Source organism: Gekko japonicus, unplaced genomic scaffold (genome assembly GCF_001447785.1).
Source record: "Gekko japonicus isolate JY-2015 unplaced genomic scaffold, Gekko_japonicus_V1.1 scaffold409, whole genome shotgun sequence".
Taxonomy (NCBI): Eukaryota; Metazoa; Chordata; class Lepidosauria; order Squamata; family Gekkonidae; genus Gekko; species Gekko japonicus.
In genome coordinates this window covers 935,306-951,034 of record NW_015161963.1, presented here as the reverse complement: position 1 = coordinate 951,034, position 15,729 = coordinate 935,306, and the positions used below count along the sequence as shown (strand labels likewise).

At 48.6% G+C, this 15,729-nt stretch overlaps 2 protein-coding genes across 2 annotated transcripts in view; both read left to right on the top strand.

Moving 5' to 3' along the window:
* Positions 1-2,556, top strand: part of LOC107126091 (proline dehydrogenase 1, mitochondrial-like) — a 34,071-nt gene extending 31,515 nt beyond the window's left edge. Inside the window, exon 14 of the mRNA XM_015429594.1 lies at positions 2,038-2,556. Coding sequence (XP_015285080.1) covers positions 2,038-2,231 — 194 coding nt within the window. The 3' untranslated portion in view covers positions 2,232-2,556. The remainder of the gene's footprint in view (positions 1-2,037) is intronic.
* A 6,186-nt stretch (positions 2,557-8,742) lies between these two features.
* The window catches only part of SCARF2 (scavenger receptor class F member 2), a 69,572-nt gene continuing 62,585 nt past the window's right edge, over positions 8,743-15,729 (top strand). The window contains exon 1 of the mRNA XM_015429598.1: positions 8,743-8,972. Coding sequence (XP_015285084.1) covers positions 8,830-8,972 — 143 coding nt within the window. The 5' untranslated portion in view covers positions 8,743-8,829. The remainder of the gene's footprint in view (positions 8,973-15,729) is intronic.

The window sequence follows — 15,729 nt, the reverse complement described above, 5'->3', positions numbered from 1 at the left end:
TCTATTGTGGCTCCATTGTCCCCTTCACATAGTCTCATTTCCATTGTGCTTCCATTGTCCCATTTCCATTGTACTTCCATTGTCCCCTTTCCATTGTGGCTCTATTGTCCCCTTGCCATTGTCCCATTTCCATTGTGCCTCCATTGTCCCCTTTCCATTGTCGCTCCATTGTCCCTTTTCCATTTTGGCTCCATTGTCCCCTTCCCATTCTCCCATTTCCATTGTGCCTCCATTGTCCTTTCCATTGTGGCTCTATTGTCCCCTTCCCATTGTCCCATTTCCATTGTGCCTCCATTGCCCCCTTTCCATTATCGCTCCATTCTCCCATTTCCATTGTCCCCTTCCCATTGTCCCATTCCCATTGTGCCTCCATTGTCCCAGTTCCATTGTGGCTCCATTGTCCCCTTCCCATTCTCCCATTTCCATTGTGCCTCCATTGCCCCCTTTCCATTGTGGCTCCATTGTCCCCTTCCCATTGTCCCATTTCAATTGTCTTTCCATTGTACCCTTCCCATTGTGGCTCCATTGTCCGATTTCCATTGTGCTTCCATTGTCCCCTTTCCATTGTGGCTCCATTGTCCCCTCCCCATTGTCCCATTTCTATTGTACTTGCATTGTCCCCTTCCCATTGTCCCATTTTCTTTGTGCTTCCATTGTCCTCTTTCTATTGTGGCTCCATTGTCCCCTTCCCATAGTCTAATTTCCATTGTGCTTCCATTGTCCCATTTCCATTGTACTTCCATTGTCCCCTTTCCATTGTGGCTCTATTGTCCCCTTGCCATTGTCCCATTTCCATTGTGCCTCCATTGTCCCCTTCCCATTGTGGCTCCATTTGTCCCCTTCCCATTGTGGCATTTCCATTGTGCTTCCATTGTCCCCTTCCCATTGTTGCTCCATTGTCCCCTTCCCATTGTGGCTCCATTGTCCCCTTCCTATTGTCCTATTGCCATTGTGCTTCCATTGTCCTCTTTCCATTGTGGCTCCATTGTCCGCTTTCCATTGTGGATCTTCAGGAGGCACTGCAAGGCCTACCTGTTTGCCTGGGCATTTGAGGGGGGTTGAACAACAGGCATCGTTTAACGGGGGGTGGGACAGGACATTATTTTATTTTTGTTTTTTGCTTTGGACGTTTATTATTGTAAGCTGCCTTGAACCAAAAGGAAAGGCAGGATATAAATGTTTTAATAAATATTGCTCGTTAATAGACTAGGAGGTTCTTGGTTAGTTATTCTGGGCCAAAGAGCCCTTGAGTGTCAGTCCTCATGCAGTTCTCTTGCAATATGTAGCTGCAGGGGAGCCCTCGCCAAGTTCTAGGCTACACAGTTAAGCACCAAGTCGAAGAGGACTGGCCAGTTGTTCTTTGTAAGGTTCAAAAATAGGCCTCAAAATAACACCAGACACTCCCAGGGATCTGCATGTCACTGGGGGGATTAATCCTGAGCTGTGTATCAGAAGCTTTGGTGGCAGAGCAGTCATGATGTGACCTTGCTGAACTTCTGAGGAACTCCTGTTGTTACCCCAGAATGCTAATGACAGCAGCTGCTCTATGGTTAATGGAACCTGCAGTCCAGTCCTCCCCATGTTTATTTGGGTGACATGTCCTGCTGTTACCACATGGTGCCTGCCTGTCCCAGTTAGGGCATAGGATTTTGCAGCCTGTACAACTTGCTGTTCAAAGTGGGGAAATTTACACCGACAGCTCTACTCACAGAATCCTTCTTTGGCCGTTAGTTTCCTCCCACCTATTTCATCGCACAAGGCGAGAACTCGTGTACTGCTACCTTGAGATGCTTGGAAGAAAGCTGGAATGAAACCAGGAGGGAGTGATTAGATTTTCCTTTCCACACATTCTCTTTTTAGTTACCACTTGTGTGTTGTTTCTCTATCAAGTCTGGCCAGCATTCCTTTAAGTCTGGCATCCTCTCCTTGAAAAAATGCAACGTGCCCAAAGGGTGTGCTCACCCCATTCTCTTCAGGAGGGCTGCTGCATTTTGAGAGTGTGAATTCACGATGCCGTCATCTTTGTTTTGCCTCCAGGCCAAGCTGGCTTCCCGGTCTACAAATATGTTCCTTACGGGGCTGTGAACGAAGTGCTGCCTTACCTGTCCAGGAGAGCCCAGGAGAATCGAGGCTTCATGACGAGAGCCAAGCAGGAACGGCACCTCCTGTGGGCCGAGCTCAAGAGACGGCTGCTCTCAGGCACCCTCTTCTACAGTCCAAGCCCACCCTAGACTTGCCTTCAAGCACCGGCTTCTGGAGTAGAGTAGAACTGCTTGGCCAGCTGCTGAGGAGAGCTGATGACCTTGGATGCAGCTGCTGCCGGTGTTCAGGTCATAGCACTTTCCTTGCTGGCACTTGTGCATATCGTGCCTTCTGACCGTCACCTTCTCTTGTGTGGCAACCACATGGGACCTGCTTCCTGCAACTTGACACTGTTTAAGCTTTTATGCCAAGTGGGTTTTGCCTTTAAGAACACGCTGGAGTTTGTTTTAGACTTGTCACTGTCTGGGACTCAACCATCTCCATCCTAAATTAAAAAAAAACATGTTACAGAAACGTTTTGGTCTCTGCTACCCAGGGAGTGTAATGGCAAATACCTGGGAGAGAGATTTTGCATACAGCTGGTGCCACTCAAGGGCCCTGGCTGAGAACATGCAATGGGAGCAGGCTAGCCTTTCTGCCATGGGCTCCCAAAACAGCCCTCGGCAAGCGAGAGGAGGAAGCGCACAGGCCTGCTTCCTAAGTGGCCGGGAAGACCGAGGCACTGCCTGCAGTCGCTTGAACCCCTCTTAGCAACGTTTCACTTGAAATGCAATACTCAAGCATTTTCTGTTTAACATTGCTTATGAATAAGGTTTTTAAAAAAACAGTCATCCTGTCTAGAAGGTAGTATTAAAGGAAATCTGTGTACTGTTGAGCCTCAGCCTTCTACCTTGTATCTTACAAGAGTCAAAAGGAAGACAGTTGGGCCATACTGTACAGCCCTCTGTTTTCTCCCTGCCCCCCCCCCCCAATGTAGCCTTATTGTTTTCCTGGCCTACTTGTTTGTAAGACAATGCGAGGGGTTTAAGACAGATGCTTTTCTGAGGCAGCCTAGATCAGAGGCGTCGAACTCATTTGTTTTGAGGGTCGGATCTGCCATAAATGTCACTTTGTCGGGCCGGGCCATGCATGCCATAAAATATAATGCCAGGTACCAGAGATATAAACTGTATAAAGGACAGCAGCTTGTAAGCTCCAAGTTGATGTATCCTCACTGCAAGGCCCCATGGGCTGGGGGGGGGGCGCAAAGGAAAACCCACACGGGTGGACTGGAGAGTCAGTGGTGCAGCACTGGGCAGATGCTTCCACAATGCTTGACTGCTGCAGACAAGGTTGTTCCACCATGCTGAAGCCACAATTGGAGTGACTTCACCCACTCCCCTCCCCAAGCAGTTGCCTGTTCCCTCCCTTGCACTAGTTGCTCGCAGGCCACATAAGAGCCATGGACGGGCCAGTTCCGGCCCCCGAGCCTTATGTTTGACACCCCTGGCCTAGATGGTGCACTGCTTCCAACTTTCTTCTATGGAGAATGGGGGTCATGCTTTCTTCTATGGAGAATGGGGGTCATGCAAAAGATCTGTTCTGCTGGGGAATGGGAGTTGTGGTGGAATGCTGCAGCGCCATGTATGAGTTACCTTTTGCTGTCTCCCCTCTGTCTTCCCCCCATCCTGCTCCTCACACCTCTGAGGTGCAGGAAGCATCACCTGGGCTCTGGGCTGGATTACCCTTTGTTTCATCAATGGCCTACAAATATTAGTATTCACAAGGGAACTATGGGACTGATCCCCTGTAGGTGATCCCATCAGGAACACAAAGCAAGATGATATTAAGCTGTAAGGAATCATTCATGTGAACTGGTCTGCAGTGGCAAGCAAATAATAAAATCTTGCAGGGGTTAGGGTCAGCGTGGGGCAGCCAACACAGATGGTGATCTTGCGATTCTGGTTCAGCCTGCATTTTTGAAGTGTGTCCAGGAGGTGGCGTCCATGAGCTGCAGTATCCACAGCTGACAGATGTTCAGCAAGACATCCCCAGTTAAATCTTTTGCCTTGGAAAAGCAGCTACAGTGGAGCATGGAAGCAAAACAGCTGGTATGTAAGCTATTCTGGTCGGACTGCCTCCTGCAGGAGCTAAGGTCAGGCAGTAGCCAGGCCTCTAGGACGAGTCAAAAAGGCTTGCCAGTGCCTCTCTTCTCACAGTGCAGAGTGCCCCAAAAGGGCAGAAGCAAGGGGAGAATCTCCTCGGCCTCTGCTGCATGGCCGCTGAAAGAGACCTTTTGCTCAAATCCAAGAGCCAGCACTGATGATCTGCCCTGTTGGTGCTTTCAAAGCTTCCCATCAACGTTTCTTAATCTGACAGCTGCTGTCTTTTCTTTGCTACTTTGGCATTTAGTTTAGTGCTGATATGGGTGTAACTTTCAACAGCTGTCCACCCTCTCCACTTCCAGTGCTGAGAATAAATGATACCACCAGATGTTCCCCAGGAAAAAAATGGGTTCAGCTTGAAGGGTCTCTGAAGGGGTTTCTGTGTTGAGCGTGGTCTCTCGAAACCCTTTGGCCTAACAGCCAAACCAGGAACATTAAGTGGAATCTGGGAACAAGCAGGAGGGAAAATCAAATTGAAGGCAGCTCCCTGGCCCAGGCAAATAAAGAGCTTCCTTTGACTCACAGGTCATCATCAGTTTAGCCTATATTTTTAATGCAAGGCTTCTCTGTCATAAGAAATCTGTAGAAGTTTTCAAAGCTCAACGGTTGCTTCAAAAAGGGCTCTGCCAAATTTCTAAAACGAGAGGCTGTTCAGAAGTGGCTACCCTTTGTGCTGGAAGTGAAAGACTTTGCTCTGTCTCTTAGCCTTCAGAGCGAGGAATATATAGAGTCAGAGAAATAGATATGTCAGGTCCATGAACATCCTTCCTTTCTACTGCTCTGATGTCCTTTGATATGTAGATTGCTATTCTCAGGAGATTGTCCTGAATGGCACATTCTCTCCCAACACACTTCTCCATCTTGGCACCATGAGGGCAGGGCATGCCTCCTGCATCTCCATGATCCATCCTAGGTAATTAGACTAGGTTAGATTCCTATTCTGTATAGAATGGAGTTCTTAACAATAAAGGACTCATATTACAGAGATTCCGTGTTTCTTAGCAGCACACAGCAGATAGATTCTACTGTGATACGTGCCTTGAGCATTCTGCTAACCTAATAATTCCTTCAGTCTGCAGTGTTCAGGTGCTGGTTATGCTTACCCTCTACTCATGTTTAAAGGAACTCACCACTTGACTGGAGTATTCAGTGCTCCTGAATGTTGCCAATGACAACCTGCAGCTGTCACATAGAGAAGACCGGTTTTAAATGTGATACTGGAGGACTAGAAATGTGAAGCTGGAAAGGTCCCCAAGGGTCATCTAGTCCAACCCCCTGCACAATACAGGAATTCACAGCTACCTGCCCCGCACTACCCCAGTGGTATCTCCTCTGTGTCCAGAACTTATGGTCTTGCATACACACAGCCTCTCCTTAAAACTGGGCAGCCTATGCATGCAGCATTGTGCAGCACAAGTTGCATACCACCACTCTATGCTATGGGTTTTAATGTGTGTAAAATAACTGAAGCTCAGAATGCACAAGAGAGATGCCAGCATGGTTAACCAAGCCAAAAAAGGAAAGCAGGCTTTCTTCCAAAACTCAAGGAGCACAAGGAGGCACCTGGGTTCTGGCAAAACCAACACAAGTTACCTATAAGGCAAGCCAAAGGAGAATTTGTGGGACATACTACTGAAACATTAAGAATTTCTTTACATATAGCAGAAGCAGAAAACCAGGCAGGCAGAGGGTTAGGTTGTTGGACAACAAAGATTTCTAAGGCAAGACAGGGTGTCCTTCAAGAAATTCTTAGGCTCTCTCCACTGTAGATGTAGATATGGCAGCTGTCCCCCCCCTAGAAGTGCTGTTTTCACAGATGGTGTCTCAAGAACTGAGGCAACCGAGGTGATAAAAAATGAAGTTATAGGGCTAATGGACAAATTAAAAATGGACAAGTTACTGAGTCCTCAAGTATACACACGGGCTTTCAGAAGCTCAGAGATACAATTTTTAATATCCTGACAATAATGCACGTGTCCCTAAATCACAGTCTGCACCAGGGAACTGGAAAGTAACAAACTGAATGCTGATTTATATAAAAGGAGATCTGGGAAGTTATAAGCTACCTAGTCTGATGCCTGTTAAAGACAGAATCCTTAAATGTTATAAAGCAGTGGCCTTCAACCCAAGCTTTGTGACTCTCCAATAGGTCCTGTAGAGCCACCTTTATCTTCTCCGCTGTATTTCAGAGCCACCTGCTGCTAATGCATGTGAACAGAGAGTAAAGGCTCTATGTCTCCTGCCTTTTTTTTTTTACATGCATCTGGGAAGAACAGCAGGATGGCAAGCGAAGGCCTCACTATGGCACATTTCCTTGTGTTTGCCTTGCTTCCTGTCCTTCGCTTTCTTGGTCTGCTGACTGCACTCCTGGCTCTGACACCAAGAAATCATAACTCTAGCTTTCTTCCTGTCACATAACTCTGTCACATGTTTACTATGCAGCAGGTCCTGTGTTCCCATCTGGGACTTAACGAGGTCCTAGCTGAGGGAAAGCTGAAGCCTAACGGTACAGAGGAATAAGCTCTGCTCTCACCAGCATTTTAGAGTTCCTTGACAATGTTGATAAGGATATGGATAAGGGTGATCGGGTAGACATCATATACTTGAATCCCCACCATCACCCATTTGTTGACAACATCCCTCACCACAGTTACCTATATAAATTCATGAATCCTGGGATAAGAGGACAGGCACTTTCGTGGATTAGCAACTGGTTAAGCCACAGACAGCAGGGAGTGGGAATAAATGGGCAGTTGTCACATAGGTAGATAATGGGGTCCTCAGAAATATGTATTAGGGCATGATCTACTGTTCACAAGTGATCTGCAGTCAACAGCAAGCAATGAAGTAGTGTTCACAAATGACACCATATCACTGAGGAAGGTACCAAAGTGGACTGAGAAGAGCTAAAAAAGATCTCTGCTGTCTGGATGAATAACTAACAATGGGATCAATGAGATTCAATGTAAGCATAAAGTGATGCATGTTGGGGCATAAAACCTCACCTTTACACATACAATGATAGGATCTGAACTGGCAGTAACTGACCAAAAAAAAGGTCTTGTGATCATGCCAGCTACTTCAATAAAAACCTCCACTCAGTGGGTTGCGTACATACTGAGCAAAAAAGGCAATTTTTCTGCTAAGGATTTTTAAAAGAGATTTGAAAAAAACGCCATTGTTGTAAAACCTTTGTACAGATCTGTGGTGCTGCTTCATTAGGAATACTGTGTACAGGTCTTCACTGTCCCATCTCATAAAGAATAACTTGGAGACCTGGGAAAGTTGCTGAAAAGAGTACACAAAATTATTCTGCGGTTGGAATACTCTCCCTACCAAGAAAGGCTGAAGTGTCTGCGGCTTTTCCCTTTAGAGAACGACTAATGTAGGACAGGGTAGAAACTTATTTAAAATAGTGTAGTTGATATAGAAAACTTTTTCTCCCTTTCTCTTACAAAGGGGGGGAGGGGCAGGTTACAATCAGGAGTAAACATTTCATACAATACCTACTTAATCTGTGGAACTCACTGTAGCAACAGCCACTGTTTAGACAGCTGCAAAAGGGGATATTGGACAAATTCAGAGGATAGAGACCTGTGAATGCCATTTGCTGACAGAAGGCAATGATGGAGAGGGGGTTTTGGTCTGTGTGTCACTTCACAGGCATCTTGTCAGCCATTATGGATGTAAAAGGACACTAGTCTGATCCAGCAGGGCTCTTCTTGCCAAGCTGCTGAGAACACCATTTAAACAAGTCACTAGGCAGGGGGAAATCCCGGCCTGCCAGCATTATGTTTAAAGGAAGGCTCAAAGAGGCCTGATCTGTCCCCACATGTCCTCTACAATGGTACAAGAGATGAGGGGGGCATACCTCTGGGAATGCAGCCTACAGTCGTAATGGATTTCAGGCCGGTCTTGAACAGAAGTCCCTGCGTCGTCAGTGGCACCGTGGCTGCAGTCCTAGACATTTGCAACCCTGTGGTTCCAGAGGGAAGTTGGTTCCGTACCTGACGCCCACTGGCCGGCACTCAGGCATGTTCTGTGTGAATAACCACCGTAGCAGTGAGGCTTCCCCCCCACCTCCGGCCGCCGTCTGTGGGGCCAGAGCGGCAGCTTTTCTGTGGGGCCGCCGTCAAACTTGCTCCCGAATGCACACGCATAGGATCGAGCAGTTCTTTCCGAGTTGGAACAACATTTGAGCCGAGAGAAGTAACAACACGGTTCTGGGGCTAGACTGGCGCCCCTTTTCTTCCCATTGTGAGGCAACAAGCCCCGCACGTTTGCCGCGGAGCGAGAAGTCCTGAGCGCGGGGAGAGGGTCTTCCTTCCGAGGAAACGCGCTGGGACTCCAGCGCTGGGCATGAGAGGAGGGGGGGGGGGGAAGCCGGCGGCGCCTCCGTCAGTCGCGGAGCCTGGCCGGGGCTCAGGCGAGGAGGGGGGAACCAATGCGGCATTTCCTGGCTGGCCGGGCGCCCCTCCTGCTGCCGCCGAGAGGGGCGAGGGGGAGGCGGCGACGGTGGCGGAGGCGCTCGCACTGCAGCTTCCGGCCGGGCTCCTGCAGGAGCAGCAGGCAGCAGCAGCGAGGAGGAGCCGCTGGGGAGCCAGGCTGCCCGGGCCGGGCCGGAGAGCGCTGCGCCCCACGCATGGAGACGCCGAGGAGGGCCCGGCGCGCCGGAGCTGCAGCCCAAGCCGGAGGCGGCGCGCTCCTCCCTCTGCTCCTGCTGCTGAGCTGGGGAGCTGCCCAGGAGCTGAGTCCCCGCGGGAGGAACGTCTGTCCGGCGCCCGGGTAAGACCGACGACGACGCTCGGCCCCGACGCAGGAGGGCGCGCCGGCCCACCTCTCCACACGCGCGCGGCGGGAAGACGCCACTGGCGGCGCTCTGGGGCGCGCGGGGCCTACTACTCGCCCGCCCGTCGGCCCGGGGCTGCCTTGGCGGGGGGAGGGGGCGGGCAGGCGAGGGGGCGCCCTCTGGATCTGCTCTTGTGGAGCGTTCCTCGGAGCTGTGAGGTGGACGGCCCTGAATGGGAAGGGGGCCCCGGGACGGGAGAGATGCGGTGGACTCTCAATGAAGAAAGAACCTTTCGCGGTTCTCCAAGCCTTCTCCCGTCTCCGATGCCCGTTCTTTAGATGGGGGGGGGGGAGGGAGATGGAGGCTCTGAACCTTCCCCATCCGCAAGCAGAAGTTCCCTCATTCTCAGCTTGGGTTGCGTAAAGATGCCTGTGATATCTTCGAGGGACCTAAAAAGCGGGCCTCATTCTGTGCTGGCAAGGAAGTCCGCATTTATGGCTTTCTTTCTTTCTTTCTTTCTTTCTTTCTTTCTTTCTTTCTTTCTTTCTTTCTTTCTTTCTTTCTTTCTGCGTCCCCATCTGGGCTATAGAATACCTGGGGTGGGGATTGGCATCTCCTCATGTCACCCAGAGTGCAGACGCTACCAAAGGAGGGAGAAAAGCGAGGGTCCCCATCCTTGCATTGTCTCCATCCTTTCTGTTGGCTGGGCAACGTTTTCAGTGTGGCTCTAATTCTGGATTTCTCCCTGAGATTTCCTGACAGGCTCCAGGGCCCCCCCCCCCACTACCCTGAGACCTCCCATGGAGGGAAACATCTCCTGTCGCCTGGGGAGGGGGCCCCAGGGGAGCTTGGTATGGCTGTCCCCCCCCCCCAGACTAGAGGTTAAATCCAGTCCCAGAGAACAAGGGATTGCTTTCCTCTCCTTTCGTGGTGCCACGGTTGCTGCTGATCTCCCATGGCTTGCAAGCCTGGGAGCCCTGCCCCTTGGGAAAGCTTGAATGGGGGGGGGCTGGAAAGGCAGTGGGGGAGACGGACTGGTGGCGCGGGATGCTAATTGCAACTTCTCTTGCAACCCTGTATTTAAGCAGCAAAAGGATTGCCAGCGCTGAGCTCTTGGAAGCCTCTGGTTTCCTCTCCCTCTAGCTAGGACTGCTTTTTGGAGAGTTAACCCCATCCTATACATAACGGTCTCAAGATGCTGCATTTAATTTCCGCACTTGCCAAGCAGCCCTCTCCTCTGTATGTGTGTGTGTGCGCGCACACGCACGGACACACACACGCACATACTGCCCACCCCACTGTACCCGAGATTGCAGCTCTCCAAATGGAAACCTGAGCTACGAAAGCGACTGACATTTCTGGGGATCCACCCTTCCCTATAGGTGTCCCTCCCCCCATTTTTTTCCATGAGGTTCAAAGAACCAGAGAGAGAGAGAGAAAACCCAACCCCAAACACTCACCAGCCTCCTTCCAAGTGTAACTTAAAACCCAATGGAAAGAGAGGATACATCTGTTTTCAATTGAAACTCTTGCAAACAAACCTTCTTAGACGAAAGACGGCTTTGCCGTTTCTATGCGAGGTTTCTCCCACCCCCCATAGAAGCATCTGGGCCATGTTTTCCCTACCAAGACAATGTCTGTCTTGTGGTGGAGGGAACCATGGAAATTTTGGGAGGGGGGTGTTAGAGATGCAACTGAGTGTTCGGATGGTGGCAGGATGGGCCTCCTCCGATAGTGCTTGGTCAGCTGACATGAAGGAGCTGCTGGAATGTGCATTTCAGGGACACTTGGGCTCCTAAGAGATCAGAAGCCCAGGCCAGACAATTCTGCCCCCTCATCTTCTTCCCCATAGATAGTTATTCCTACAGAGACAGGCTGAGAAATTTCAGTGTCCCTGAAATGAGCTAAGCTAAGCAGCCTTGGCAGTGCTGTGCCAGCATTTTGGGGCCACTCAGCTCAGACCCAGCCAGCAATGCTGATGATGGGCATTGGCTCACTTGCTATCTCTAGTGGCAGTGCAGGGGAAGGCAGCTAGTGAGCTGACACAGTCACTGCTGAAAATATGAGCCAAATGGCTCCTGCCACACTAGTGGAGCTGCTGGCGCCATGGCTCTGCAAAGTAGCCCATTGGGAACTTTCCTGGAAAGATATATGGCCAGTCCAACCCCCTTGCATCCTGTCAAACTTCACTGACAATATTCACCTGGTTACTGTACATATTTAGATATAGATCAAGATGAGTCGTTGTGTTTGTCTGTAGCAGTAGCAAAGTTATACCAGGGTTTGAGTTTTCATGAGGACTATTGCTGTTTTCTGCTGATATTGAGATATATCAGGGAAGGGAACTGGAAAGCAAAATAATCAGTGCTCCATGTGTGATGCAGTTCTCCAAGTGCACAGAAAAGCCTGAGAATGCACTGCCATTTGCAGAATTTAGTTTCTTAGGAATTCCAGCTTTCATTCAAAATAATAATAGCAAGTTTCTAGCCCTTGTGATTGTGAAGACAGGGTTGTAGTTTTACACAGGCAGCAGCTGGTGAACTGCCAGAGAGGAGGTTCAGCAAGTTTTCCAATGGTTTATGGTGGGTGGAGAAGTCTGAAGTTGGTTCCCAGTTCTTTCTTTGCACTTCTTGGTTCTTCATGGTTGGATTTCCAAACAGGAGGAAGCATAATTAAGGGACTGGATTTGCAAATAGGAAGTGTGATTAAGGAACTGGGAACCAACCTCAACCTCCTTAGGTGCAGGGTCTTCAGTGGCTGCAGCATTCCCTGCTTCTTCCTCATGACCGGCAAAGCTAGAACAAGGCTGCAATCTATGCAAGGCCTCACTGAGTTGGGCATTTGGATTGTTAATAGTAAATTTTTTTTTGCATAATTAGAGAAAACAAAGGTTCTTTCTCATTGTGGATAATTTATGCAAGTCATTGAATTCAGCTTTTCTTGGTATATAGTTTTAATCTCTTAGCACACCGCTCTGGGTGCGACCTGCTGAGAGTTCTTCTGTGCAGACCTCACCGGTATGCACAAGAGGTGTGTGTGAGAACACTGCCAAGGTCTTGTGAGTTTCAGTGAGGCCTGGGGAATTGTGCCCCAGTGGCTGTGATCTGCCTGTCTCCTGTGGTGCCTCAAGGTGAAACTCACACAGGCTTTGGATAATGGCTCCATTCAGAGAAAGTACTCCGCTTGGTGCTTGGTGCCCCTTCCTCAATTTACAGACCATATTTCCATGTAAGACCCTTTACAGAGCAGAACAACCTTTAGCCTCCAAGTCAGATGCGTTCCTGTGGAAGCTGGCCTCTTTTAGCTGGGGGTGGGAGATGCAATTGCCTCATCTCCTCTATTTTTCCTGGGCTTTCCATATCTAACTTGGCCTCAGTGAGTCCTAGAAGAAGCCAGATGCCTAGTGTAGAGTTGCGTTTCAGAATAACCAACTGCTAGGTAGACATCTGTCTGGCATCAAGTTCTGCACTGAACGTGGACCAGAGGTTGCCTTTCCTTACTGAAATGTCATGAAGATGGGTGGGATAATGCACAGGAAGCACTTGGAACACTCCAAAGCACTACTTCAGTACGTATCACTATATATCACTTTAGAATTTGTGTTGAGAGTTGCATGTTTTTCAGGTTGCCCATACATCTGAATTATTTGGGACGGTTTGAAAGAGTTGGATCCACTGCAAATTTCCATTGATGAAAAGTGGGGATGATTTTTGCCAATTCTCCTTTCTGTGTCCATCCTTTGATCCCCTGTGTGGGGGACATTTGGGGCTGGAGTGGGAGGGGTGATGCAAAGGAGTTTAGCTCCACTATCAAAAAACCCTTTCATCAGCAAAGATTTTGCACAGGGTCCAACTCAAAGTGCCCTGAACCACCAGCCATCAAAAGCCAGTAAAGAACCTTCTTATGTTATTAGTTTTATAAAAACCCTCTGCAGGCTATCCCTTGATGCCAAGCAATAGCATTCCCGTGGCAGTATTCCTCAAAGTACAGAACCAAATTGACGTCTTGAACCTGCTACCTGCCAAGCCGATGTTGATGCACATGTTGCATGTAAATTGCACTTCCCCAAGTAGGATCCACGGATGCACTTGCGATGTTTTTGAGAATGCTGGGACAAACATCTTGAATCACAGTCTGTTGTACTGGTGCCCTTTAAGAGGCTGGTGCACCAAGTTTAAAGCTCCTTAGGATCAGGTAGTTTGTCTAATCCCCAAGGGGCCAAAAATGCAGCCAAAAAAAATGCAGCCTACCTAATTTGAGAAGGAGCCTATTACATCATTGCGTGGTATTAACTGGCAGTGAACCTTGAAACCGGGCCAGTCTTCTGTCTTGTGAAATGAGTAATGCTAAATATCAGCATTTTAACAGCTCTCTGCGTGTGCACGCAACACACACAAACAAAATCTAAACATCCTTCTTTTTTGGAATGGTGGGATCTGGAAATAGCCCCCACATGATGGCTTCTCCATATTGCTGCTCTGATATGTAAGGCTGGTCATCGCACGATCCCGTCTGGCATGGAGAATTTCCATGCTGGTTGCAGCTGTATACAGAAATAATCACGCAATGACCAGAGCTACATGTTATGGTGTGGCAGAACTTGCAGAGGAAGACCCTCTGCATTATCAAGGTAACATGTCGATGGGCCCTCAGTTGTGGCTGTAAAAGTTCTGCATCTTTCTTTTTGCAAAATGATGCAAAGAGAGGAGGCAATATGGATTTCGGAGTCCTGACGGCTCGTTTTATCTGGACTTGGTTCATCATGCCTAAACAAGCTCTGTCCTGACCTGGGTGGCCTAGGCTAACCTGATCTCAAAAGCTAAGCAGGGTCAGCCCTGGTTAATACTTGGGTGGGAGACCACCAAGGAAGTCCAGGGTTTCTGCTCCAAGGCAGGCAATGGCAAACCACCTCTGTCCTCTGCTTGCCTGTAAAAGCCTACAGGGTTGCCATGAGTTGGTTTGGACTTGATTACACTTTCCACCACTAAACAGGCCCTATACAACCTTGGGCCTGGTTATCTACGGGACTGCTTGCATCTATATGAACCTCCTCATAGCTTGAGATCCTCAGGAGCTGGCCTTCCCTGTGTGCCAACTCTGTAGGAGAGAAGATTGGCAGGCATGTGGGGAAAAGGCTTTTTCTGTGGTTGCCCCAAGTTCTAGCACACCATGCTCCTGGAGCCTCAAATGGTATTCTAGAGGAGATCAGTTAAAACAAGTCTTCTCCAGAGGTTCTCTGAGGAGGATTAAACAAATTGTTTCCTCTTAAACTGAGAAATTTCTCTGCCAAATTACAGCTTTTGAGATTTCCTAGATTTTAGTTTATTGATTCCTTAGTGTATTACAGCTGCCTTTATTGTTCTAAATTGGAACTGGATGAGTCTCAGGACTTATTTGGACTACACTGTTAGCTGTTTGTTTTTCCCCCTTGTTTTATTTTTTTTTATTATTAACATGCTGTTTGGGGATTTCTTATTGGTCTTACGTTATTGTTTTTTAATTTGTAAGACGAGAGTTTTTGAAGTAGAAGAGCATCATATGAATCTTGGCAATCAATGTGTTCTTTGCTGCTCTTGTGTTAAATCTGGATTGCACACTCCTGAGTGCCGTGGAGCTCCAGGCAGCTCAGGATGACGCCACATTCTTATTGTTGTGCTTGTCATTGTCAGTGGAGGAAATGAATTCTTCACTTGTCTTTTGCTCATTTAATAGTCAAATATGTTTCTTCCATTGGCATTAGTGACTAGACTAGGTTCATGCAATAGGTTTGGTGGCCGCTAGGTACTACGCGTATTGTTGACCAACTTCTTATAGTACATAGTGCTGCTTTTTACTTTTGTGGCTCTAAGTGCTTTGGAGTTCCTACATCACTGGTTTTCAAGAGACAGAGCAAATCTACCATACCACATCTCACCTGCTTGGGCAGGGGTTACAGAAAAATATCTTTGGTGCATGGTGTATTGTCAGCAAAGGAAACAGGCGTGGGGGAGGGTCTTGCAGCTATCTGGAGTTTAGGGAGGGGCTGCTAATGCATGCTGCTTCCTTTCAGGGGACCTGATGCTACTATAAAGCCTTACCATTGCTCAGGTATTTGTCATTGCCTCCAGGCGGACTCTGGTACTCACTTCTTGCAGAGAAACGGACTCAGTAAACAGATGGCCCTGGAATTTCCTAGTGGAAGTGTGGCGGGAGAGAATATTATGATTAGATTCTTTGTGACTGTGAACTTGCCTTTCCATTTTATTTGATGAGCTTCAGTGTTGCAAGGGCAAAATAAATAATGTTTCTGTAGCTGCATGTGTGAGTGGCCAGTGAGCCATCCATCAGCCCTTCCTGTGCCGGACTGGCCCAGGAGCCGGACTGCTGAGTTAGTTCCTGACTCTGTCCCATGCAAATAACTACTCCGGATAGGCTTGCCAACCTCTGGGTGGGGCCTGAAGTTCTCCCAGAACCAATGCTCCCTCTAAGCTGTGGAGTCTTGTGACCAAATATTCTACTTTGTGTGCTACAGGCATTAAAAGTTGTGAGCGAGCGATTTCGCTACTGCATAAATTAGTTTGCTCTGGAGCCCTCCTTCCTGAGCTGAGACAAAAGTGTGTGAGCCAGAGGCTAAAAAACGGTGAGCTAGCTCACACTAACTCAGCTTAGAGGGAACACTGACCAGAATTACAGCTGGTCTCCAGACTACAGTGATCAGTTCCCCTCGGGGAAACGGCAGCTTTGGAGGGCTGACTCTTTGGCATCGTATTCCTG